Source organism: Arachis ipaensis, chromosome B7 (genome assembly GCF_059453495.1).
Source record: "Arachis ipaensis isolate K30076 ecotype BB chromosome B7, ASM5945349v1, whole genome shotgun sequence".
Taxonomy (NCBI): Eukaryota; Viridiplantae; Streptophyta; class Magnoliopsida; order Fabales; family Fabaceae; genus Arachis; species Arachis ipaensis.
Window position 1 is genome coordinate 6560286 of NC_142442.1, and position 26415 is coordinate 6586700.

The 26415-nt window shown below is 30.8% G+C and overlaps 1 protein-coding gene and 1 pseudogene across 1 annotated transcript; both read right to left on the bottom strand.

Annotated features, from left to right (window-relative positions):
• Positions 1 to 5647: 5647 nt before the first annotated feature.
• LOC148550241 (receptor-like protein 7) lies at positions 5648 to 9116 on the bottom strand. The gene has a single exon (XM_088493853.1). The coding sequence runs from the start codon at positions 8845 to 8847 to the stop codon at positions 5809 to 5811; it is 3039 nt and encodes a 1012-aa protein (XP_088349979.1). The 5' UTR covers positions 8848 to 9116; the 3' UTR covers positions 5648 to 5808.
• A 6481-nt stretch (positions 9117 to 15597) lies between these two features.
• Positions 15598 to 25575, bottom strand: LOC148550242 (receptor like protein 27-like; annotated as a pseudogene).
• Between the last annotated feature and the right edge of the window lie 840 nt (positions 25576 to 26415).

Consider the following 26415-nt stretch of genomic DNA (forward strand, 5'->3'; position numbering starts at 1 on the left):
CAAGTTAGCCAAAGAACAAATGTTTAAAGCCCATCTTAATCAATAAACAAATTCAATCTTGTACAAAATTTTATTAAATTTTAATGGCTGAACCTTGATATTAAAAAAGAAAAAACAAGCCCAATCACAAACCTAAGAGACCAAACTTTATACGCTTCTGTCATTCATTGTAACTGAAACTTGAAATTGAATTCACTTTAATTTGATTAATACTTCCACCGAAAGCTATTCTCTCTTCTCTCTCCTCTCGCTTGCTTCAGTCGCATCATTCATTCATCCAAGAAGAAGAAAGAAGAAAATGGAATGCTCAGAGGTTAGATTGTGAATGATGACAAAAAGATTTTTGTCAAATCAAAGCAAAGAAAAGAAGGCTACAACCTAGGAGCTAGTCTTTCTCGGTCAAGCATCACAAAAAAATTATTTCTCCATTTGTGCTTCATGGAGGATCCAAGAAGAAAGTTTCAAGGTCTCAAGTATGGAAGTAGTAACAATGGAGAACGTGAAGCCATCTTGAGTCAGAACTACATCAACGCTCAAAATCAAAACTTGGGGCTAAAGTCAAGTTCAATGGACAAGATTGAAGAAAAAGGATGAGAGAGATCTAGTGATATGCATGCAACAAATTTTACTCTCTCTCTCTCTCTCTCTCTCTCTCTCTCTCTCTCTCTCTCTCTCTCTCTCTCTCTCTCTCTCTCTCTCTCTCTCTCTCTCTCTCTCTCTCTCTCTCTCTCTCTCTCTCTGCCGCTGCTACTCTGATGTTGGAGAAGAACACACTGTGAGGGTTGAACTCGTTTCAACCTTGGAAGCTTCACCCTTCTATATTAAGGGTGAACGGACAAGGGTTGAAGGTAAGGAGAGTAAGTGAAAAGCACATAGTCACTCTCATAGCTACCCAAATTGTTTGAGTTCTTCTTCTTCAATGAAGTTCATTTAGTATTTTTTTTCTTAGTTTTGTCTATTTGAGTCTCATGGTAAAAGATAAACATGGTGAAGTTTGTAAGAAAAAGTCAATGAGAGGTAAAAGGCAGCAAGCAAAATTAGAGGAAAAGCCAAAAGATGTTTCAGATTTGCTTTGTACATCTTTTTGTTTTGTGTTATGAATTTGTAAGGATTCCCATGCAAGTTGGGTTAGCACTTTGATGTTGAAAGTTAGGTTTGAGTCCTAGTCAAATTTGGATTGGGTTAGAATCTGAATTTGCCTTGATAGGATTGGGTAGATCCTAGGGAAGCATTGGTATTTGTAATCTTGAAAAAGATAGTAAAATTTCATCATAGTTGTGATGGAGACTGGATGTAGGCTACAATGCACTAAGTAGATGAACCAGGATATATCTGATTTTATTTCTTCTTCTCTGCTTCGTTTCTCTTTCTGTTACTCAAACAAAATGAAAAATATCTCTCAACTTGTTACGAGACAAAAGTGAAGATATCTCCTGAAGTTTTCTTGAAAAATCAACAGTGATATTCAGCAAAAAGAAAGCTAAGATTAACCCCTCATTCTCTTAGCCAATGATAACCATCAATTGGTATCAGAGTTTGGTCTCTAAGAGATCAAGTTTTGCAGCTTGGAAGAAAGATCCTGATGGCGAACAACAATGGTTCAAATCTGGTAGCCTATAATCTGACTGAAGGGCAATCCAACAACAGATCTCCGTTCTTTAATGGAACGAACTATAGTTATTGGAAGGAGAGAATGAAGATCTTTGCACAATCGGTGGACTACAAAATATGGAAGATAATCTTGAATGGTCCACAAGTTCCAACAACAACAAAGGCTGATGGTGTAGTTGTTCCTAAGGCTGAGGCCGATTGGAATGATGATGACAGGAAGAAGATACATCTCAATGCTAAAGCTATCAACATGCTCAACTGTGCAATCAGTTTCGAGGAATAACGAAGGGTATCAAAATGCAAAACAGTAAAGAAAATATGGGACAAGCTTCAAGTTACTCATGAAGGCACAACTCAAGTCAAGAGAATCATAATAGACATGTTAAACAAAGAATACAAAATGTTCTCAATGAAGAAAGGAGAAACAATATATGAAATGTTTGAAAGATTCAACGTTATCATCACTGGCTTGGATGCTATGGGAACCACACACCCCGAATCTTTGCTAGTGAGGAAAATCTGAGATGTCTCACTAAAGAGTGGAAAACCAAGACTATAGTGATAGCTGAGAGCAGGGGTATTAATGAAATGACTTATGATGATCTGAGAGGCAATTTACTTGCTTTTGAAACCACTTATTTAAAAAAGGATACAAATAAAAAAGGAATTGCTTTCAAATCAGTCACTAAATCTCTGGATGATGAATCCAGTGATAATTTATTTGACGATGAGTTTGTTTTGTTTGCTAAGAAATTCAGGAAAATGATGAAGTTGAAGGAACGAAACAAAGGAGGCAGTTCAAGAAAACTGAAGAGGGACTCAAGCAAGATCATCTGCCACAATTGCAGAGAAGCTAGACATTACAAGTTTGACTGTCCAAAACTGAAGAAAGATGACAAGCCGAAAAAGGAAAAGAAGAAGGGATTTATGGCATCTTGGAAAGATCTGAAAAATTATTCTGATGAAGTAGACGAATCAGAGACTAAGTCCTAAACCTGTCTCATGGCCGATCAAACTGATGAGGTAATTTTCATTGAACCTTCTACTGAAGACCTTCATCTTATGATCGATCATTTCACTGAAAAATTCAGATGCTTTTTGAACGAAAATCATGAACTTGAATCTCAAAATGACATTCTTAAGGCAGAAAATGGTTTTCTCAAAGATAAATTAAGGGAAGCTGAAACTGCTATTGATCTTGTTGAAGAAAACAAGCGGTTAAATGCTGAACTTAAAGGTTGTGAGAAACAGTACTCTGTAATTGCATATTTAAACTGTTTTGAAGAAAATGAAAAGTTGCACAAGGAGGTAAAAAGTCTAAAAGAGGACCTAACTAACTTTGCTCAATGTTCTACAAATTTGAATAAACTTTTGACTAGTCAAAAACTTATCTATGATAAAACTAATTTGGGCTTTCATAAAAAATATAAAATGTGTATTGAAAAATCTCTTTTTTTTTTAATATGGCTTTCACCTTAAATGACATAATATTTCAAAACCCAACAAATTTTTAAAAAATAGCAATCTAAAAGATTTTGTAGATTATACAATCCAAATGAGCATTTTCCTATTCAATACTTCATAAGTGAGAAAATTAAAATAGTATTTTTTAAGATTATAAATTATAAGAATATTAATTTTAGATATATATTTAAAATATAAAAATTGAACTATTCGATTTCTAAAAAATAAAAATCGAATCCTTTTGATTTTTAGAAACAAAAGTCGGATCACCTGATTTGTAAATTTAAAAAAAAAAAATCACAAAAAAACATATCCTTCGATTTAATATTAAAATATTTTAAAAATTTCATTGAAAAATAATTGAACCAATCGATTATACATTTTGGTACCACAAAAGAAACACTAACATTGTCAACATAGTTGGATTGCACACAATCCTCATTTATTATTAAAAAAAATATATTTCTTTATAAAATTTTAGTTTTATCTAACAAATGATGTCTATATATAAACAAACCTGTAGGGATCAAACACGGTGAACTATTAGGATTTTATTCCTAAAAGATTTGCTAGTATATATAAGTTTTGATTGGCCTATAAGCTAGGTATTGATTTATTGTTTTAGAAATAATTGATTTCTCCTTGAATTCAAGCACCTAGAGTTTTGTAAGATATAAGTGAAGTGATTCATTGAGAAGGGAATAACAAAAACCCAAACCAAGGAGACAACATCAATGAGTGTACAAGAAAAAAGATCCATCATTTTATGTGACCAAAGTTGGTCCTACGTTGTGTGAGAGACATATGTAACGAATCAAGATGAGGGGTATGTATGGTATCAACATGTATTAATAATTTAATATTATATGCTTAGAAGTTATTACAAGACATTATTTGTTTTATAGGAGCCTCTCAATGCAAGGAAAGAAAAAATCACATGCACCTATCTATAATTGCCTCATTAATTTGTATCCACAAAAAAGGAAAAATAAGAGTTAAATTTGGTATAACGAAACTATAAACGACCAACAACCGGTGATGTCTGTTACGCAACTTTAATTTTATTTTTTTTGGGGTATACTAATCTTTTTTTTTTTTCATGTGTATAGTGTAAACTGTATACATATATATTTCTGGACGTAAGTCACCAAAATAAAAAATATTTCTGGACGGATTTTTTGGGCTTGACTTGGGCTGGTAACTAGCTCAGACTATAACAGATTGTTTAATAACTCACAACCCAAATCATACGTGATCCAAAAACTTTAAATAAGAACCTTAAGCATATAAAAAATAAAAAAAAAATTAATGACATGTTAATTTGACTTTCACCATATTTAAATTTTATTTACTTATTACCAAAAATAAAATATTTATTTACTGAACATAAAAAAATAATTCATTTCAAGTTATTCGACTTTTCTAAAAACTTTAAAATGAGTAGGATCAAAAACTAAATTCTGGTAGTAATTTTGAGATTTACGACATGCATCAATTTGATTCCGATGTATCAAGTGTATTATTATCATTACTAAAATTAAGTTTTAGATATTATAATAGTCTCTCGATCTTATTCTGACAATGACTCAGTAAATAAAATGATAAATTAATACTCTTTTATCACGTTAGATAATTTAGTGAAAAAGCGATGTTTATTTTTGGCGTCCAATTAAAATATGTGTACAAATCGATTTGCATGCTCACAACTATGAAAACACGTCGCTTATGCTTTGATTAGTTTCTATAAAAACAATCATACACAATATCATATACTCATATGTAATTTTGTTGTGTTTTCAATCAAAGTGTCACTCGATCCTACTAAAAATCTAAAATTATACATATAATATCAAATGAGAATTAGTTCTATTCCCAACCCAATTTCATTTCATTTTTTTTTTTTACCAATATATGATGCATTTTATTAAAAATTTGCACATAACACATAAGCAAATTTCAAAGATCCATTATTTTATGCGAGTCAAGTTGGTCCTACATATGTTGTTCGTTTTATGGGCATAGATTTGTAGTATTATAATGAAGTAGTTAAAATTTTAAGTTAACTAAAATCTTTTTTTTTTATATTAGAATCTGAATACATTTGTATTAAATCAGGTGATCATTTTTATGATTTAAATTATATTATTATTTTATATTTCACTTATTTAATTTATTCTTTTAATTTTATAAAGAATCTCAATTTTCACTTATATTTGTCAAGAATAGGACATCAAATTATTTTTGTATATAAATTAAATTTAAGCCGTGGTTGCTTTTTGTAAATCGAAAATAACATTCTAAATCTAACCCCATTTGAGATTTGACAAATTCAAAATTTATAGAATGATCCTATGTTGTACATTCAATTAAGTTTAGCTTCGATTATTTTTAATTTGAAAATTTTGATATGATTGAGATCTGAATGTATGAGTAGTCTAATACATTTGTAAGCTATGTATAACTGAAGAAAGCTATGACAAATCATTTTAAATCAAAACAAAAGCAAACAGATCAATAATGAAGTTTTCTTATCTCTAATTCACAAGAAGTTGAAATAATAGATGACTCATGCATAATACAATCTATTCATTCATGGAAATAGAATATTTTATTCAGAAAACAGAGTAACTCACATCATTACAGAAAAATAATAATAAAAAACAAAGAAGAACACATGAAGCTAACACAGTCTCATGCAATTTGCATGGCCTCTGATCTGCTGTGCATGTTTTGTTAAGTATAGCCACAAATAAGTCTAGCAAGCCACAAGGGTTTCGCAGTCTTTATAAACAACCTTCCAAGGAAGGTCCCAAACACCACTCCACATGCATATCCCACTGCAACTGACTTCCACCCAAATAATGATTCTTTTGCCTCAGCAAATACTGAAGGTGGTTGTTCTTCATCATTGACGCATGACTTTGACAAAGGGAATCCACATAGCATTGGATTTCCTATGTAAGAATCATTTTGGAATGTATTGAACTGTTTTCCTGTTGGTATCAATCCCTTCAACTGGTTTTCAGAAAGGTTCAAGACAGATAGAAAATTCAAATTTGTCAAAGACAGAGGTATTTCACCTTTCAGTTGGTTCCATGAGAGGTCTAACCATTCCAAACTTGTCAAATTACCCAGAGTTTGTGGAATGTTACCACTGATTTTATTGTGAGAAAGATTAAGCCCTTTGAGAGAACTTAATTCTCCAATGACATGTGGAATTTCTCCTTCAAACATGTTATTTGACAAGTCTATGGTTGTGAAAATAGTTAATATCCTTGACATTTCTATCACTTGACCTTTCATGGTGATCACCACAGAATCATTATATGGTACACTGGTTGTATTAACATAGAAGCTCATATACTCCAAACCATCAGCTTGAGTATTATCATTCATAGTCATCATTCCCTGAAACTCTTCAAAGTATTGCATTGGCAAAGACCCACTAAACTTGTTATTAGACACATCAAAAATTCTCAACTTTGGAAATGGGTGCTTCCTACTCAAACTAGTGATGGTACCATGAAATTTGTTATTTCGTAAACTGAGTACCTGTAATTCCTGAAGAGCTTCTAGCCTACTGGGAAATACATCTTCTATGTTATTGTCACTCAGGTCTAGAACTTCCAGATTTGTGCAATGAGCCAACGATTGTGGTATTGGTCCCTCTAATTGGTTGCCATTCAACTTTATAGTCTCAAAATCATTATTCTTGGAGAAGTTTTCAGGTATGCTTCCATAAAAGTTGTTGATTTGCAAATCCAAAACCTGGAGCGAAGGAAAGGATCCCAAACATTGTGGAATCTTGCCAGTCAAATTGTTGTGAGACAAGATTAGCGCATTGAGGGAGCTTGCATTGCATATTGTTGAAGAAATGCCTCCTGTGAAGTTGTTGTTCGAAACTGAAAAGTAATAGGTGCCATTTGGTGGGATTGGAAGATCTCCTTGCAGCTGGTTGAAACTGAGGTCAATAAAGTCCATCCATGTGAGCAAGAGATTATGACTGAACCAAGTGGGAATCTTTCCATGGATTTTATTGTTAGAAAGATCTAAAATTCTTAGATTTTGTAGTCTACGTAGGAATGAAGGAAAAACAGTAACACTACAAGAAGAGAAAGTTAAAGATTCAAGTTGCGGTAAGATATATTCAACACTACAATTACTATCAAAAGAGAGAAATTTATTGTTAGAAAGATCAAGAGAATTTAAATTTTCCAACTTTGAAAAATGAGAAAAGTTCACAAGACCACTGAAATCATTTGACGACATATCCAAATCAGTGAGATTTTTTAGAAATTTAAAGATCGAATTTGGAAAATCACCTTGAAATTTGTTATCAGAGAGAAATAAAGATTTCAATGAATAAGTGGAGAATTTGCTAATTGGCCCTGTGAGTTGATTCATGCTAAGATCTAGGTATTTCAATGAAGACAAAGAATAGCACCAGTCTGGAATTGTCCCATTTATAAAGTTATTATCCAAATTTAGTGTTTCTAGTTTTGAAAGTGTGGCATTTTTGCTTGGAATTGGGCCGATTAATTGATTAAAAGACAGACTTAAGTAAGAAAGTTGAGTTAGATCAAGTAATGATGATGGCAGCTGACCTCCTAATTTATTATATGACAAATCTAAAACAGAGAGTTGGGTTGGACGAAACAATGATGGCGGTACTTGACCTCCTAGACTGTTAAAAGAAAGTTGCAAGGTATGTAATTTAGTGAAGTTGTGGAACACATCTGGGATGTGACCACTGAACGTATTACGACTAAGATCTAAGTAGGTGAGATGTTTGAGGTTTGAAAGCAAAGATGGAATCTCACCATGAAGTCTATTTCCTAAAAGGTTCAACTCAGTTAGTTGAGTGAGGTTCCACAAAGACACAGGAATTAATCCATCAAATTGGCAATTCCATAGCCATAGTTTGTTAAGAGACTTCAAATGGGAAATGGAATCAGGTATTATTTCTTCCGAGAAAGGTATCAAAGAGAGGTCCAAGATCCTTAGAGGAGTGCTCCAATTGGACTTTGGAAGTTCAACCTTCAGCTCTTCATTGCCATACAAACTTAGTTCTTCAAGATTACTTAAACCAAGTACCTCAGTTGGGAATTTTCCATGCAATCCAGTGTCAGAAAGTCTCAAGGACAACAAAGAGGATGACAAATTCATGAGCAAAGACAATGAAGTTTCTCTGACAGAAGACATGCCTACCTCATCTAGAAGTAGCTCATTCAAGTTAGTGGTGTTACCAATGAGTTTGCTCCATGTGGATTCATCAAGTGCCAGGTCATTATTATACGAGAGATCAAGTGAGAGTAATTTAGACAAGTGTGAGATTGAGGACGGAATATTACTGCCAAATGATGAGCCTGATAGATTGAGATGGGTGAGACTCACAAGATTACCGATTCCGGGATATATTGGGGAGTCGGAGAAGTAATTGAAGGCAAGGTTGAGTTGTTGAAGATGCGTGAGTTGGAAGAGTGTGCTGTTGGGATGAAACTCGCCTTCAAGCATGCTGCAACTCAGGTCAAGCCCAATCACGTGCCCTGATGTGGTGTCGCACGTGACCCCATCCCACTCGCAACAGTCAGTACCGTTTTTCCATGATGCTGTCTTGGAATCTCCGATCAATGAGATGTCAATGGCAAATGAGTTCTTGAATTGGAGCAAGTTTGAGTTGTCATGGTGGTTGCATAGTGGCAACACCGATGAGCAAGTGGAAGACGGAGTATAAAGAATAAGAAGCAACAAGAGAGTAAAACACCTCATCATTATGATGTCACAATAATAATATATAGATTTTTAATGTATATGAGTGTGGTGCAGGGCATCCAATGCAACTCGTGAATGCAAATATATATAGGTCATCCCGTGCGTGGAATATGCTCCAAACTCTGTTAATAGTGTGCTCTGTGCTACTATTTTTTCCACAACCTCATTGCATTTTTGCATTATTGCATCTATTCAAAGTTTAAACACATTCCAACATATTACAAACTCAGCTCTATTTGTAATCAAACTTTAATCAAGTTAGAAATCCATGTGAAAGAGATTTTTATACATGATTTTCATGAACAACAAAACTAGAATCAACAATTCTGTTTCCTCACACAAAATATAGTTTAAATTTAATCCAATTTTCATTTGTTTATTTTTTCGATAACTTCTATATATAGTATGTGGAATTCAATATTCGGTGAGTTGGAGACTTGAGTTTTCATTTTCTAATGAAGTGACTAATTTATCATTTGACAATAAATTGGAAAAGAAAACTACGGTTCTAATGAAAAAAGTTCAATTGTATATTTCTATTACAATGTTTGAACTTACAGTCAAAGCTATTGAAAAAAGTAATAAAATAAAAGGGAGTGAGTAGAATTGAAATGCATATCTTTAAATTTGTTGTGTAACCATAAATAAAAGAATGTGCAGAAGAAATTAAAGAATGTGATGGTAATGAAAGAAAAAGAAAACAATAAAAAAAAAATTCAATAAAAGTAGTGAGAAAATTATTAATATATATCTATAAAAATACGGTGATTGATTTTAATAATTAATTTTAATATATATTTAGCATTTTTATATAAGCATGTACTGTAATTTGTGGAACCAGGCAGAAAGTGGATTTCTAGAAAGCACATTGCAAAAAGTTGACCAAGACTTTTATAAGTGGATTTCTGCCTGCTTTATCACGACGACGACCTGAAAAGGTAGGGTTTTGATTGAGCGTATACACCACTCAATGCAATAAGTTACGAACTTTTATAAGGTAAATATCTTTTTTATTTTAGATTTATATAAGTCCAACTAACCATATTAAGTACATATATAAAATGAGTTTATACCATATAAAATATATATTAAAATATAAAATATACATTAAAATAAATTAAATATTAATATATATTTATACATAAATATATAATAATTAATTTAATAATTATTTTTTTATATACATATAATATTTTTGTTATAAACTTAATACTTACATTTACCATACCACAATATTAAAATTTTATTCTTAAAATTGATATGATTATATTTAAATGAGATTTTAATTAGAAAGCTAAATATTTTCCAGTTAATGTTAATTAAATTTTTTAAATTATTTTTTATTATAAATTTTAAATTTTAAATTTTAATTTAAATCCAAAAATTTTAATCCTAAATCCTAAAAAAATACGATTACCATACGTAATTTTTTATATTTATTCTCTGAAGTAACTACATGACGAATAAACCATCAGAAATACCTTGAATTATCTAATATGCTTATAAAAATATTTTCGATTTATGTTAACAACAAAAATATTTTTAAAATATTTTGAAATGTGATAAAAAATATTCGCACATAAAAAATTTGTCTCCGTTAATAGATACAATTTAGATGACAATGATAATGCTTATGCGAATTATGATACTTATGTTACGTTTTAAAATAATATTTTAAAAGTATTTTTGTCTTTTAACATAAATTGAAGACAATTTTATCCGCGATTAGATAATTTTCTAAAAAGTTTAATCTTTTTTATCGTCATCGTATATATGAGGATGTTGTAAATTTAAAAACATATCATTGTCATTCTACATTATTTTTGGGGATATATATGATTCTTACACGCTAGCTATCTATAATTGAGCTGAAACTTGTCATACTTAAATACTTGTAGAGTAAGAACAAAAATTGAAATCTATTTTAAGACTATATGCCATCATATCATTCATATGCAATTAAACAAATGATGAACTATTTTCATGGAAATTAAATAATTTATTTGTTTCCAAATGAAGAAATTAAAAGTCATCAAACTTGAGTGATACGGAGAGTTGAAGTCCAAGTCTTCCGCAATCAACGTGGAAAAAAAAAGACATGAATTTAGTTTCATGATTTTTTTTTTTAACATAATCAATGAAGGAATTATTCGTTTGGTGACAAAAAAAAAAGTTGGCTACAAAACAACTATAACTTATTTTATTTAATATTTATTATTATTATAACAATTAATAAATATTAAATAAAATAAATTTTGACTATTTTTTTTATTTCTCTAGTATTACTATTTTTTTAAAAAGTTCGTAAGTGGTGATAAATAAGCTCTCAACACAATATAATTTATGATTGCTTAATAATCTATTATATCTTCTAAAAAAAGATGGCTGACACTTTTGTAATTTAGCAAAATAAAAAATTAACACATATTGTACTAAAAATATTGTCATTACATAATAATAATAATAATAATAATAATAATAATAATAATAATAATAATAATAATAATAATACACCGAGGAAAAAATTGAATATTAAAGGTTGAATATATATTATCCAGATTATTTACTAGAGATGTTTAGTATAACACAGAGTATTATGCATAAGGATAAATTTTGATGGCAAAAATCTAAGTTTAATTGTTATGTTATTTTAGAGGATTATATTTTATAGTAATATTTTTAATATAAAAAATTATAGTAATAATTTTTTAGATGTTAATGAATTATTTTAAAATTGTAATAAACTAAAATTTTTAGATACTAATAGAAATAATATGATAAAGTGGTGAAATTATAATTTTTCATAATATATAGAAAAGTCTATAATATTTTTTTAAGTATTATAAAAATTTTTATAAAGAGATTACACATATGAGAGATCTTATTATTTTTTTTTTTAAGTTTCACTCACTAATTCTATGCAAAACATGACATACATTAGCAAATGCCTTAACCTCTTATATATAGTATTTTTGTGGAGGTGTATTTGGTTTACAAATTGATTAAGCTGTGCACAAATTACACAAGTGTGTGTATTAGAGTCTTCTTTCACATTCATCTTTATCAAGTTGTATGACAAGTTCATAAGTATCAACTTATGTAACAACTCATTCTTTGACTAAGTCAAAGATTGCAACTAAGCTAACTTATTTTCAAGTTGTAAATTTTGACTAGAATTTTGACTATGCAAGTTGGACAACTATGCAAGTTGGACAACTTGCAAGTAGTTTCATGAGTCTTCTAATAACTTGATAAGAACCATTTACATCTTACTTGATTCTAGACCAAGTTTAAGTTATATAATGTTCTTTAACTTTCTTGAAACTTCATCATACTCGACTTGTATCACTTATAACTTAGCCATTTTTATTGGCTTCAAACCAAAAGAAAAATTTTACTTCTTCTTTTCAAAATCTCCCACTCAAAATTATTATTTTGGTGTATTCAAGCTGCTTATATTTTCAATAGGCCAAGAGAAGATCTGCACCAATCAAATTTATCTGTATTGATTGATTTTGTCATGATATCTGCAAGATTGTCGTTGGTGTGGATTTTCTGCATATCTACTTTTTCTTCTTCCACTACTTGACGAACAAAATGATATTGAACGCCTATATGCTTTGTTCTTGAATGAAAGGTTGGATTCCTTGCGATGTGCAAGGCACTCTGACTGTCACAAAATATTGGAATCATATCCTGTTGTACTCGAGTTCCTCCATTAACCTTTTGCATCTAAATTGCTTCCTTACAAGATTGCGCAACTGTCATATATTCAGCTTCTGTAGTTGATAATGCTACAACTGCTTGTAATTTTGATAACCAACTTATTGTACCCCCTGCAAGTGTGAGCATAGTCAGTAGTGGATTTTCTTTTGTCAAGGTCTCCTGCGAAATTAGAGTCAACATAACCTTTGATAGTAAATTCAGATCCTCCAAAATATAAAGCAACATTAAAAGTTCCTTTGATATATCTCAATATCCTCTTCACATCACTCCAGTGCTCTTTTCCTGGATTTGTCATGAATCTGCTGATCATCCCCGCAGATTGAGCGATATCTGATTTGTGCAAATCATAGCGTACATAAGGCTTCCCACTAAATACCCTCGTGCTTGCAAAATGTAATGAAATCATTATCAGTGTATTCTCCTCCGTTGTCTGTCCTCAAGCACTTTATTTTTTTTCTAGTTTCAAGCTCTATTCATGCTTTAAACTCCTTGAATACTAAAAATACATCTGACTTCTTCTTGATGGAAAATACCCACACTCTTTGTGAGTAATCATCTATGAAGGAGACAAAATATTTTACTCCTCCTAGTGATAATTCTGATGATTCCCATACATTAGATGAATCAAGTCTAGTATGTGCTTGCTTCTAGCGGTTGATCTTTTAAACTTCAATCTATGCTGCTTGCTTGTCACACAGTGCTCACAGAAAGGTAGATTCACCGTTTTGAGTCCTGGAAGGAGATTACATTCTGCAAGAATCTGTAGACCACATTCTGACATATGGCCTAATTTGCAATGCCACAACATCTTTGTATCTTCTTGGTCAACAGGCGTAACTGATGCTTCTGCGTCTCGAACTGTATCTCTAAAAAGTAAGTAGAGATTGATTGTTAGCCTTGCCTTCATGATCACACGAGCACCATTAGTCGCCTTCAACGATCCATTTTCAATATTAATCTTATATCCTTGAGAATCCAACAACCTAACGGATAATTTTTTTTCTTAGGTCATTCACACGTCTTACACCTTGAACTATATGGATGGAACCATCAAACATCTTAATTTTGATGGTATTGATTTCCACAATTTCTTAGGCATGATCATCTCCTATGAGTGCAGACCCTTTTGAAACAGGTTCATAAGTGCTAAACCACTCGTGATGTGGAGTCATGTGATATGTTGCTGCACAATTCAATAGCTAGACATCAACTAGTGGTTTATTGTTTTCATGACCAATAGCAACTTCAATGCACAAGACATCTCCATCATTAGAGGTGTTTGTAACACAACCATATGAGGTAGTTAAATTAGCAGTTTTCTTGGTGTTCTTCTTGTTAAACCAATAATCTTTCTTCAAGTGTCCTTTTGAAACAGGTTCATAAGTACTAAACAACTCGTGATGTGGCGTCATGTGATATGTTGCTGCATAATCCAATAGCCAGATATCAACTAGTGGTTTATTGTTTTCATGACCAATAGCAGCTTCGATGCACAAGACATCTCCATCATCAGAGGTGTTTGCAACACAACTATCATGTGAGGTAGTTGAATTAGCAGTTTTTTCTGTGCTCTTCTTGTTAAACCAACAATCTTTCTTCAAGTGTCCTTTCTTGCCACAATTGTAACAAGTAAGGTTCTTCTTTCGAGATCTCGATTTCCCACGACTTTGACTCCCACTAGAGCCACATTCCATTGATCTGCCTCTCATCACCAACAAAACTTCAGCTTGTTTTGAACTTTTCGTTCGATCATCTTTATTTTTGCTTCTGCTTTCTTCTTCAAGAATAACAGCAGCAACATCATCAAATCGAAGTTGATAAGCAATATTGTTATTTGTGATGTTGATGATAAGTTGATCATACGAGTCTGGTAAACCTTGGAGAAGAATTTCAGAACATTCATTTTCTACAATTTGACACTCCATGGCTATCAGTTATGAAAATACAGTATTAAGATTGTTGTTGTGATCCATCACTGATGTAGATTCACTCATACGAAGAGTATAGAGCCTCCTTGTCATGAATATCCTATTGTGAAATGACTTTACCTCATACAACTTAGTGAGTGCTTCCCAAATCTCTTTTGCTGTCTATTTCTCCGAGATGCTTGACAATACAGAATTTGCCATAGCCATGTGTAAATTGGCAACGACGTTTTTCTCCATCTCTTTCCACTTGGCATCAGGAGTGTCGACAGGCTTGCCTTCTGTTGCTTTTAAGTAATTCTCCTTTCTCAAAATTGCCTTGATATTCAGTTTTCAAAGAAAAAAGTTATTCCAATTGAATTTCTCCATCTTAAATTTTGTTGCCATGGTTCTGGCACCAACTTGTCTTTTGCAGCGGAAGATTAAGAACCTAAAGTTCTGATAGCACTGTTAGGTGCCAGAGTTAATAGGGACAGAATAACACAACTAAAATTTGTAAACGAGAAAAACTTAACAAGAATTTAGACACTAGTGAAAATAATATGATAAAGTGGTGAAATTATAATCTCTCACAATACATAGAGAAGTCTATAATACTCTCTTAAGTATTATGAAAATTCTTACAAAGGGATTACACATATGAGAGACCTTACTACTTTTTTCTCTAAGTTTCACTCACTAATTCTATATAAAATATGACATACATTAGCAAATGCCTTAACCCCCTATATATAGTATTTTATGGAGGTGCATTTGGTTTACAAGTTGATCAAGTTGTGCACAAATTACATCAGTGTGTGTACTAGAATCTTCTTTCACATTCATCTTTATCAAGTTGTATGATAATATCAACTTATCTAACAATTCATTCTTTGACTAAGTCAAAGATTGCAACTAAGCAAACTTATTTTCAAGTTGTAACTTTTGACTAAAACTTTGACTATGCAAATTGAACAATTTACAAATAGTTTCATAAGTTTTCTAACTTGATAAAAACCATTTTGCATCATACTTGATTCTAAACCAAGTTTAAGTTTTATAATGTCTTTAATTTTCTTAAAATTTTATCATGCTCCACTAAGAATTTTGCTTCTTCTTTTCACAAGAATGAGGTTGGCAAAGGGCCGCTAAATTTATTGTTGGAAATATAAAAAATTCTCAACTTTGGAAATGGATGTTCCACACTAAAACTAGTGATGGTACCATAAAGCTTATTTTTGCTCGTAAACTGAGTACCTTCAACTCCTGAAGCGTTTCTAGCCAACCGGAAAAAGCATCCTCTATATTATTATCTCAAGATCCAAAACTTTCAACAATGTGCAATTAGCCAAAGACTGAGGTAATGGACCCTCAAGTTGGTTGTCGTTTAACTTTATAGTTTGAAACTCATTGCCCTGAGAAAAATTTATAAGTATGCTTCTATAAAAGTTGTTCACTTGTAGATCCAAAATAATAAGAAAATGAAATATTCTCAGACATTGTGAAATCACCCTAGACAAGTGGTTGTGAGACAAGATGAGTGCATTGAGTAAGGCTGCATTGCAAAATGTCGGAGAAATGTGTCCAATGAAGTTGTTGTTGGAGACTGAAAATATTTGAATGCCATCTGGTGGAATTGGAGGATCTCCTTGTAATTGGTTGAAACTAAAACCTATATAATTTATGCCCTTCCATGTGTGCAAGAGATTATCATTAAACCATTTGGGAATCATCCCATTAATTTTGTTGTAAGAAAGATCTAGTTCTTCTAGGTTTTGAAGTGTTGCTAGGAATCTTGGAAATTTTGTAATCTTACAAGAAGATAATATAAAGAAGTCAGGCTAAATGAGAAATAGTCAACACTATTGTTATTAAAATTAATAGAGAGAAAAATATTGTGAGATATATCAAGTCTAGTTAAAGATTTTAACTTTGAAAATTGGTCGAACTTAGCTGATCACTCAAGTGAGTTGATGATAAATATAAACCAGTAAGATTTTCAAATTCAAATAGTGAGTTTGGAAATCTACCTTGGAGTTTGTTATTACATAGAATAAGTAGAGAATTCACACCTATTGGTCCTACAAGCTTGTTGTCACTAAGATCCATTGTTATCAACGAAAGCAAAGAATAACACCAATATGGAATTGTTTCATTAAATAAATTATTATTGAAATACGGAAATTTTAATTTTGAGAGTTTAGTGACTTGACTTGGAATTGGACCTTCTAAATTATTATAGATTGAGATGAGTGAATATCACAACAATCTGCATCGTTCTTCCATGATGCTTTCTTGAGAGATCGGAGAGAAACATGGGAAGGGAAATAGATCAAATTAGGGAAATCTAGCTTATGGCTGGGCAGTGTTTTTTGCTACACTTGCCAATACTAATAACCGATAAAAGATTAAAATGATTAAAATTTATTTAGAATTAAAATTATCCACTAAAAGTATTTGAAATTTTGAATGTTTATAATATTACTCTATATACTAAGCACAAATAACACTTGCTTATTACGAAGACAGCGGGGCTAGCATGCATGTATACAATAAACATTGTTGTTATAGTGTTTAAAAAGTTAGTGTTTAATTATAAAAAAATATTAAATAATTAATATTTAATTTAAAAATATAAAAGTTAATAGATTTTAAATATTTTAAATTTGTTATAAAAAATAAGTTAAAAAAAAAATAAAGACTAAGTAAAAAGCTCTATAGAATTTGTCATATACAAAAGGATTTCAAATTATTTCTTTTGAAACATTATTATTTCATAGTGTAGTGTATAGTGTGTAGTATTATGATGCACGGACACGACACGATATGAACACGTCGACACGCGAATTTTAAAATCTTATAAAACACAGGGACACGCATACATATAAAATATATAATATTTTTTAGATAAATCGTAATGATATTTTGATATTTTATTGATATTAAAATATAAATTAATTTTTTAATTATTTTTAATGTCTTATGTTAATTATATCAAGTATTTAAAATATTTTTTGTTTTAATAAATAATAATATATACTATATCTAAATTTATTTCAAGAATATATATTAAGAATAAGCTTGGACACGCTGACACGTGATGGTATTTAGGTGTGTCCAAATATGTCAAGAGAAGAATTTTTTATTTTTTATTAAGACACGGTTGGACACAGCAGACACGCGTGTCGGACGAGTATCGATGAGTGTCGTGTCCGAAATGTGTCCGTGTTTCATAGGTGTAGTGTGACGAGCCAAGATAGAAATTTTCACAACCTCTTTTAATTGAAAAATATCTAAAATTAATTTATCGCGATGGAAAGAGTTATTGATTACGTATTTGTCATACTGCAAGATACTTAATTGATCTTTATCAAGTATTTTTTTTAAAAAATGACAAAAGAAAGAAGACAAATTTTGTTTTAAAAAATGTTGCAAAAAATTACACCGCTCATTATGAAATATCTTATTTCTTTGAGGATTCTGAAGGAAATATTAGCCATTTGATCAATGATAAAAAAATTTAATATTTAGGTTCGTTAAGCATTTATATAAATAAATAATGTGAAAAAATTTTTGCTAAATTTTATTTTCTATATATTTAAATTTCAAGTATGATGTATATAAATAATGTTTAATAAAATATTTATGTGTATGTTTATGAATTTTAAAATCACTAAATATGTAGTTCTAAAATAATAATAATAATAGTAATAATAATAATAAAATTTTAGCATTTGACATTATTTTATGAACAGTATTTTTTAGAAAAATAATTTCAATCAGTAATACAGTTTTACTACGTATATACTGCTATTTATTTTATTATTATTATTATTTGTCTTTAAAAAATGACAAAGATATATAATGAAGATGTTTGTCTTGCGGATAGTACAAGTTCGCATATCATTCTCAAAAGTATTATATATTTTACTCATCTTATACCAAAAGAAGAATACGTTAATACCATTATTGACTCAGACAATGTGATAGAAGGCTCCGGAAGAGCTATAATCTTATTTTTCGGAGGAACAAAATTTATAATAAAGAATGCACTATTATCTACCAAGTCTTTAAGGAACTTGTTGAGTTTTAAAGATATTCGCCGAAATGGATATCATATTGAAACATTGAATGAGAAAAATCATGAGTACTTATATATTACAACTCATGATTCAAATAAAAATGTTATATTAAAAAAGTTACCCACACTTTTATCTGGATTATATTATACTAAAATTACTACAATTGAATCACATGTCATTGTAAACCAGAACTTTACTAACCCAAATGAATTTATAATTTGGCATGATCGATTGGGTCATCCTAAAACAACAATGATGCAGAGAATTATTGAAAACTTCCATGGACATTCACTAAAGAATAAGTAAACCTATTCATCCACCATGTGGATCTTTTAGATATTTTATGATCCTAATAGACGCATCTTTGAGATGGTCACATGTGTGCTTATTGTCTTCTCTCAACCTGGCGTTTGCGAGATTACTTGCTTAAATTATTCGATTAAAAACACAATTTTCAGAAAATTCAATCAAAGTAATTCATCTTGATAATGCTGGTGAATTCACTTACCAAACTTTTGATGCTTATTGTATGGCTAACGGAATAAGTGTTAAACATCCAGTAGCTCATGTTCACATACAAAATAAATTAGCATAATCACTTATTAAACACCTGAATTAATTGCTAGATCCTTATTTATGAGAATAAATCTCCCAACCTCTGTTTGAGGACATACAATTTTATATGCTAGAGCATTTATTATTTTGAAACCAATAAGTTACCATCAATTTTTTCTCTGTAATTAGCTTTTGGCCAGCAGTCAAATATTTTTCATTTGAAAATATTTGGGTGTGTGATATATGCCTCCATCTTCTCGCACCAAAATGGGATCCCAAAAAAAATTGAAAATTTATGTGGGATATGATTCTTCCTATATAGTGAAATATCTTGATATACAAACAGAAGATGTGTTTAAAGCTCGATTTGCAAATTGTCATTTTGATGAATCAAAATTTCTAACATTAGGGAGAGAGAATAAGCTTCTTGAAAAAGAACTTAATTAGAATGCATCATCCTTGATGCATTTAGATCCTCGATCAGGGCAATGTGAACTAGAAGTTCAAAAGATTATATATTTGCAAAGAATAGCAAATGAGTTGCCTGATAGATTTTCCAATACAAAAATAATTACTAATTCCTACATACCAGCTGAAAATGCCCCGATTCAAATTGATATCGCAGTTGGACAAATGAACACCGAAACAAATTCATGTTAGAAGCGTGGTAGGCCTGTCGGTTCCAAAGACAAAAATTCTTGAAAAAAAAAGAGGTAAATACTATTTCTGTTAAAAATGATAGAGATATAGTAAAGACACTTATAGTTGTCCAAAATTCTGATATAGTTTTGACACTAAAAGACATTCAGGTACCTGAAAATACTGAAAATTATAAAAATGATGAGATCTTGATAAATTATGTCTTTATAGGAGAAAAATAGAACTGAAATAAAACAATTGTCAATGAAATATTTTGTATATAATATGACATTACATATCATGCATGAAAGTAAGGATCTTGAGCCAAGGAAGAATGTCGACAAAGGAATGATTGGCCGAAATAGGAAGAAGCTATGAAGGCTGAGTTAGACTCACTTACAAAACGTGAAGTTTTTGGACCTGTAGTCCGTACACCATAAAATGTAAAATTTATTGGATACAGATGAGTATTTGTTAGAAAACGAAATGAAAAAAATGAAGTTGTACGCTACAAAACTCGGCTTGTGGTGCAAGATTTTCACAAAAGCCCGGTATAGATTATGAAGAAACATATTCTCCTATAGTAAATGCAATAATATTGCGTTATTTGTCAGTTTATCCGCATACTATAAACTATATGTGCATCTAATGGATGTAGTAACAACCTATTTATATGGATCATTAGATCGTGATATCTATTTGAAAGTCCCTGAAAGACTAAAGATATCTTCTAAATCATCCCATGAATATTCGGAGGGGTTATATTCAGTAAAATTGCAAAGATCTTTATATGGTCTAAAGCAATTTGGGCGAATGTGGTATAATCGTCTTACTGAGTATCTGGCTAAAAACGAATTTAAGAATGATGATATCTATCCATGTATTTTCATAAAGAAATATGCATCTGGATTCATTATAATTGATGTATATGTTGATGATTTAAATATCACTAAAACTCTTGAAGAGATTCTAACAACTATAAAAGCTCTAAAATAAAAGTTTGAGATGAAAGATTTTGGAAAAACTAAATTTTGTCTCAGCCTACAGATCGAGTATACAAAAAATGGGATCTTTATTCATCAAACAACATACACAGGAAAGATCTTGAATAGATTTTATATGGATAAGTCACATCCATTAAGTACCCCAATGATCATAAGGTTCCTAGATGTGGAAAAGGATCAATTCCATCCTAAATAAAAAAATGAAGATATTCTGAGTCCTAAAGTACCATATCTTAGTGCTATTGGAGCACTAATATATCTTGATAATAATACACGACCTGACATATAATTTGTGGTGAATTTACTAGTAAAGCATAGTTCCTCTCCAATCAGAAGACATTAGAATGGAAATAAACAAAATTTTTGATATCTTCATGAAACAGTTGATATGGGTTTGTTTTATCCATATGAATCTAAGTCATAATTAGTTGGCTATACAGATACTGGATACTTGTTTGATCCACAAAAGATCTCAAATAGGATATCTATTCACATATGGTGATACAGTTATATCATGTAGGTCCACGAAACAGACGATAATAGTAACATCTTCTAGTCATGTTGAAATACTAGTGATACATAAAGCAAGTCGCGAATGTTTTTGGCTCACAAGTTTGATCCAATATATACTGTCATCATGTAGACTGATTGATCATAAAATAGCTCCAACTATTCTATTTGAAAATAATATAGCATGCCCTGCTCAATTTAAGTGTGGATACATCAAAGGTGATAGAACAAAGTATATTTCTCCCAAATTCTTCTTCGCACATGACCTTTAAAATCAAAGAACAATTGATGTCCAACAGATGCGCTCAAGCGATAATCTGGCAAATTTATTTACAAAGTCACTGCCAAAATCCTCCTTTAAAATATTGGTACATCAGATTGGAATGCGCCGATTTTGAGATATTAAATAATATCGACAAGAGGGGAAGACTATACTCTTTTTCCGTTTGTTAGGTTTTTATTCCTATTGGGTTTTTTCTAACAAGGTTTTTAACGAGACAATCATCATCACAAAAGATTTTATACTCTTTTTTCTTTATTAAAAATTTTTTTCATTGAATTTTTCTTTAATAAGGTTTTAACGAGATATATTCCTAAATAGTCATCCAAGAGGGAGTGTTGTGATAAGGATATATAAAGTAGATGCCCATTAATAATATAGGCGGTTAAAATTTTTAAGAAAGACTTAAAATTCTCACAGAAGACCAACTTTTAATAAAATTTGAAAATAATAAACTCATACATATATAAATAAAATTTCATAGCCTGATAAAATATAACACATAAAATAAAAAATCACTCCTGCATAAAATACTTCTCTCTTTCACTTCATATATTGAAATACATATATTCTATCTCAGTTCTATTAAAATACTAATATTAAAAAATATTAATATTAATATTATTTATATATTTTATATTTATTTTTTTTTTATTTCTTGTCCGCATCACGCTAGAACTATAAATGGCGTCTCAAAGACAACCCAAACTCAAATACGTGGCAGTTTTATGATACGCCACCTGTTAAAAGCATAATATGTTAATTTTTGGTATAACCATCATAAAATTTTCATAATTTATCTCACAATAAAAACAATTCTTGTCCTCATCACGCTAGAACTATAAATGGCATCTCCACCTGTTAAAAGCATAATATGTTAATTTTTGGGTTAACCATCATAAAATTTTCATATATATATTAGGTCTATTTTGCAGGTGCTGGTTCTAAATGATAGGTAAGTGAGAAATGGAATAAAATGACAGGCCCTTTAAATAAAATAGATTTGGCAAATTTTGGACTTGTTTTAAAAACATATGTATTTTAAAAATTAATCATTTTTTTTATATTTAAATAAAAAAAAACTATATTTCATATCAAGTTATGATGGCTCATGTATGTACTAGTCCGTTTGTATAGGAGTAAATTCTAACGTATAACTTTATTTTTTTGTAATATATATATATATATATATATATATATATATATATATATATATATATATATATATATATATATATATTAGACTAAAATTGATCAATTTTGAAGGTTTTAATTTTTTATTTTAAGGAAGAAATTAAAAAAAAAGAAATATATAGTATGCTTTTCAAATTTTAGTGTTTGGTTCCAATTTGACATGCATATTATGCATTATAAATTTAAAATACAGTTCTTTTGTCCACAATTTAATGAATTTATTGTGGTAGATATATAAAATATTTTGGTAGCAATCATTAATATTTATTAGTACAATTTTCATCACGATTAAATTCATATTGAAAATATTGAATTCTCACTCCAATGCATTTTATTATGATTAATTATGAATGGGTTTTTTACTAAAAATTAATAAAGAAATTAAACAATGACCACGATTAAATATAAGGAAAAAAAATAACAAATAAATTAACTCTTATCAACCTAATCACTAAGTGAAACACTTTACCTCCTATATAAAGTGCCCTATTATCAAGTTTTCAATATCAATATCATAAAAATTCAAGCACTATACTATCGTTTTAATTTTCTTGTGAAAAATGAATTTCAAAAATGGCTTGCTCGTCCTAACCTTCTTTGTTGGAGTTGTTCTTATCTCTGCTAGAAATTTTTCCGGCAAAACATCTTCGGAATCAAAGTTATCAGGTTATTATAAGTTTATCCGTTTATCCTTTTTAATTAATTTCTACCCGCTTTTTTTTAAACATTCAATTATTAAAAAAAATTATAAAAGTGCTAATGGACTTCCTCAATTGAGTTACGATTTTTTCATGTGTTAAATAAAAAAGTTACATGTAATTTTCATATGTTTTAACTTTTAACTAATATGATAACACACATGATTTAACAATTTTTCATGATTCAAATGTCAGGCACTAACACCTTCCAATTCCCATTCCCGCCACTCGGCCAATTCCCCCCACTCCAACTCCCTCCACTCGGCCAATTCCCCCCACTCCAATTCTTCCCTCCACTCACATTCCCCCCATTGCCGTTATCACCCTCCTTGCCGTTACCGTCGCCATCGACACCCAGCTTGCTAGATACGCCACCAGTTGGACCTCCAGGAGGAAAAGCATCAGTAGTGAAGCCAACTAGTATCAGTTAATATGGTGGAGATGTATAAGAATAAAGATATTGATATTGCTAGTTAATGATAACATATTGTAATATAAATATAAATATATAATATATATCGTACCATTATAAATAAATATGGTGAATTTTTATTCATATTATATTGTTACAGAATTTTATTTGGTTATAAACAAATAAATAAATAGATAAATAAATAATATTTTTATGTAAGAAATTGTCTCCCACAACTAGTAATTATAATAACTTAATACTAAATTCCTCCTTGCTTCTCTCATATTACAATTCTCTTGTCGCTCGTTTTATATTTTTTTTATTTGTTTATTACTAATAAATAGATAGAAATTTTATATCATATTGGTAATACATCTGCTTATCAAGTTGATTATTTTTTAGTTATTAATTTATATTATAAAAAGTAAATATTCAAAATCTAATAAAAAAAATTTTAAAATCCTTAAAAAAAATCTAAAATCTAATAAAACAAAACATTCAAAATTACAAAAAAAAAATATTTAAAACTTCTAAAATTTAAACATCTTAAAATTTTCAAATATTGTTTGTTTAGTGTCATAAGTGTGTTTCGAGAATCACCTGAAACTAGTTGCTTTTGAGCGTGAACGTGAGGTTCAAACTCCTTTTGGAGCAGTGTCCGACTTCTGTCGGTGTCGAGGTGCCACCGTCCGAGTTTTTCGTGAGGAGATGGGGGTGGTATCTGAAAGAGACTCCAATACTTAAGTTAGCAAGGGTTTTAGGCATGTTTTTTAGTAGATTGAATTCTGAATATACCTAAAGGTGTCAGTGTATTTATAGTAGAGTAGATAAACCACATTTTAATATAGTTCTACCTTTGATGGTGGATAACCGTTCCCTTTTACCAGGGAATGAAGTTGTTGAGATCTCCCTTCTAGATAAATAAGAGATATTTTAGGAGTTAGTTACTTATTTAGATAAGTAGAATTGTACTGTTGTCACTGCATCCGATCTCTATGAGGTCGGGTAGGTGTAGTAGATGAGGTCAAATCTTTTAATTAGGTTTCATTCATTTTGGGTCTGACTATAATTTCTGGGCCAGGGTATGAACAGTGCCCTTACTTGAGTCTGAACTTTTATAAGGTCGAACTCAAGCATTCATAGATCATGTCGTTTCCTTGTGCACTTAGTACATCACGTCGGGTACACCGTCTTTTGGTTATCAAGTCGTGTACTCGACGCGACGTACTTTTTGTAAAAATTTTGAAGCGTCACATCTTTTCGTAGTCTTCGAGGTAACCGTATACGTCATAAACGAGGGATATGAAATTACTTTTTTGCTCCTACTGCGTTATAAATACCCAAATTCTTTCTCTTTCCTCTTTTTTTGTTTCTTCTTCTTCCCTCATTTTATCTATTGAATATGGTGCCATTTTCATATTTGATAACGTGGTATGTTTGTTTTGCATACGAGAGGTTGTAAGAACTTTAAAATTTTTTTGTGTTTATTGAAGACGACCCGACCTTTTGCGATTTTGTCTAAATGTTTATGTTGTTTTGCATGGCTTGCCGACTTGTAGTGATGATTTTTTGTTTGTTATATTGCAGGTATATATTTTATGTCTCGTTCAGTAATTCTCAACATGTCATCTAAAGTCTCATCCGATCTGACCTGGGTAGATATTTCTGTTCTTTCTGTTGTTCCTATTATTGATAACGAGTACGCCGAAACCTTTCGTAGGCATCATAGGTTGTATATAAGTCGGGAGGATGAGAGAAAATATAAAACTGTAGTTACTGATCCTGAAGAGAGGGTTTGTTTTTTCCGACTTGACAAGTTAGAGTGCCATTTTATATACATGTATGAGTGCTTTTTCATGAGGTTTGGAGTTATCCTTCCTTTTACCGACTTTGAATTTGAGGTCCTTAGACTCTGTAAAGTTGCCCCTTCCCAACTTCGCCCAAACTATTGGGGTTTTCTGAAAAGTTATCAACTCCTCTATCGTGAACTCGACGTCCCTCATTCTCTTAAAGTTTTCTTTTATCTTTTTGTACTTACCAAACCTTTTATCTCTAAGAAGCAAGGTTGGGTTCCCTTCCGAGCTGTTCAAGGGAGGAAAGTCTTTGTCATTTTCGATGATTCTTTTTACGACTTCTAAAATAACTTCTTTAAAATTTGATCTATTGAGGGTGTTCGGCCTTTCTTTCTGGATGAGAGAGATGAGTCCTTTTTTAGCTTGTATTGGGAGGAGAACATTGTAGTTATTGCTAAATATAGCTTGGATAACTTAGATGAGGTTGAAGAGTGTGTAGTCGCCTTATTCCAGGAGTGTTAAGGTCGAGCTCCTAATCTGGACACCAAGAAATATTTAGAAAATTTAAGCCAAACCCAATCCGAGCTAGGTAGCATTTCTTTCCATTTTGTAGATAATTTTATTGATTGTTTTGTTGGCTAATATGATCCGACTTTAATGTCGTGCAGAAAAAAAGGCTGGGAAGTCGGCTGCCATGAAAACTATTCATACGGTCAAGAAGAACGTTATTGCTCGAAATATACAACTAAAAGAGGTCGGTAAAATGGGCGA

Bases quoted from the DNA above. Each gene is read 5' to 3' on its own strand.
- LOC148550241 (XM_088493853.1), bottom strand. From the start codon at position 8,847: ATGATGAGGTGTTTTACTCTCTTGTTGCTTCTTATTCTTTATACTCCG.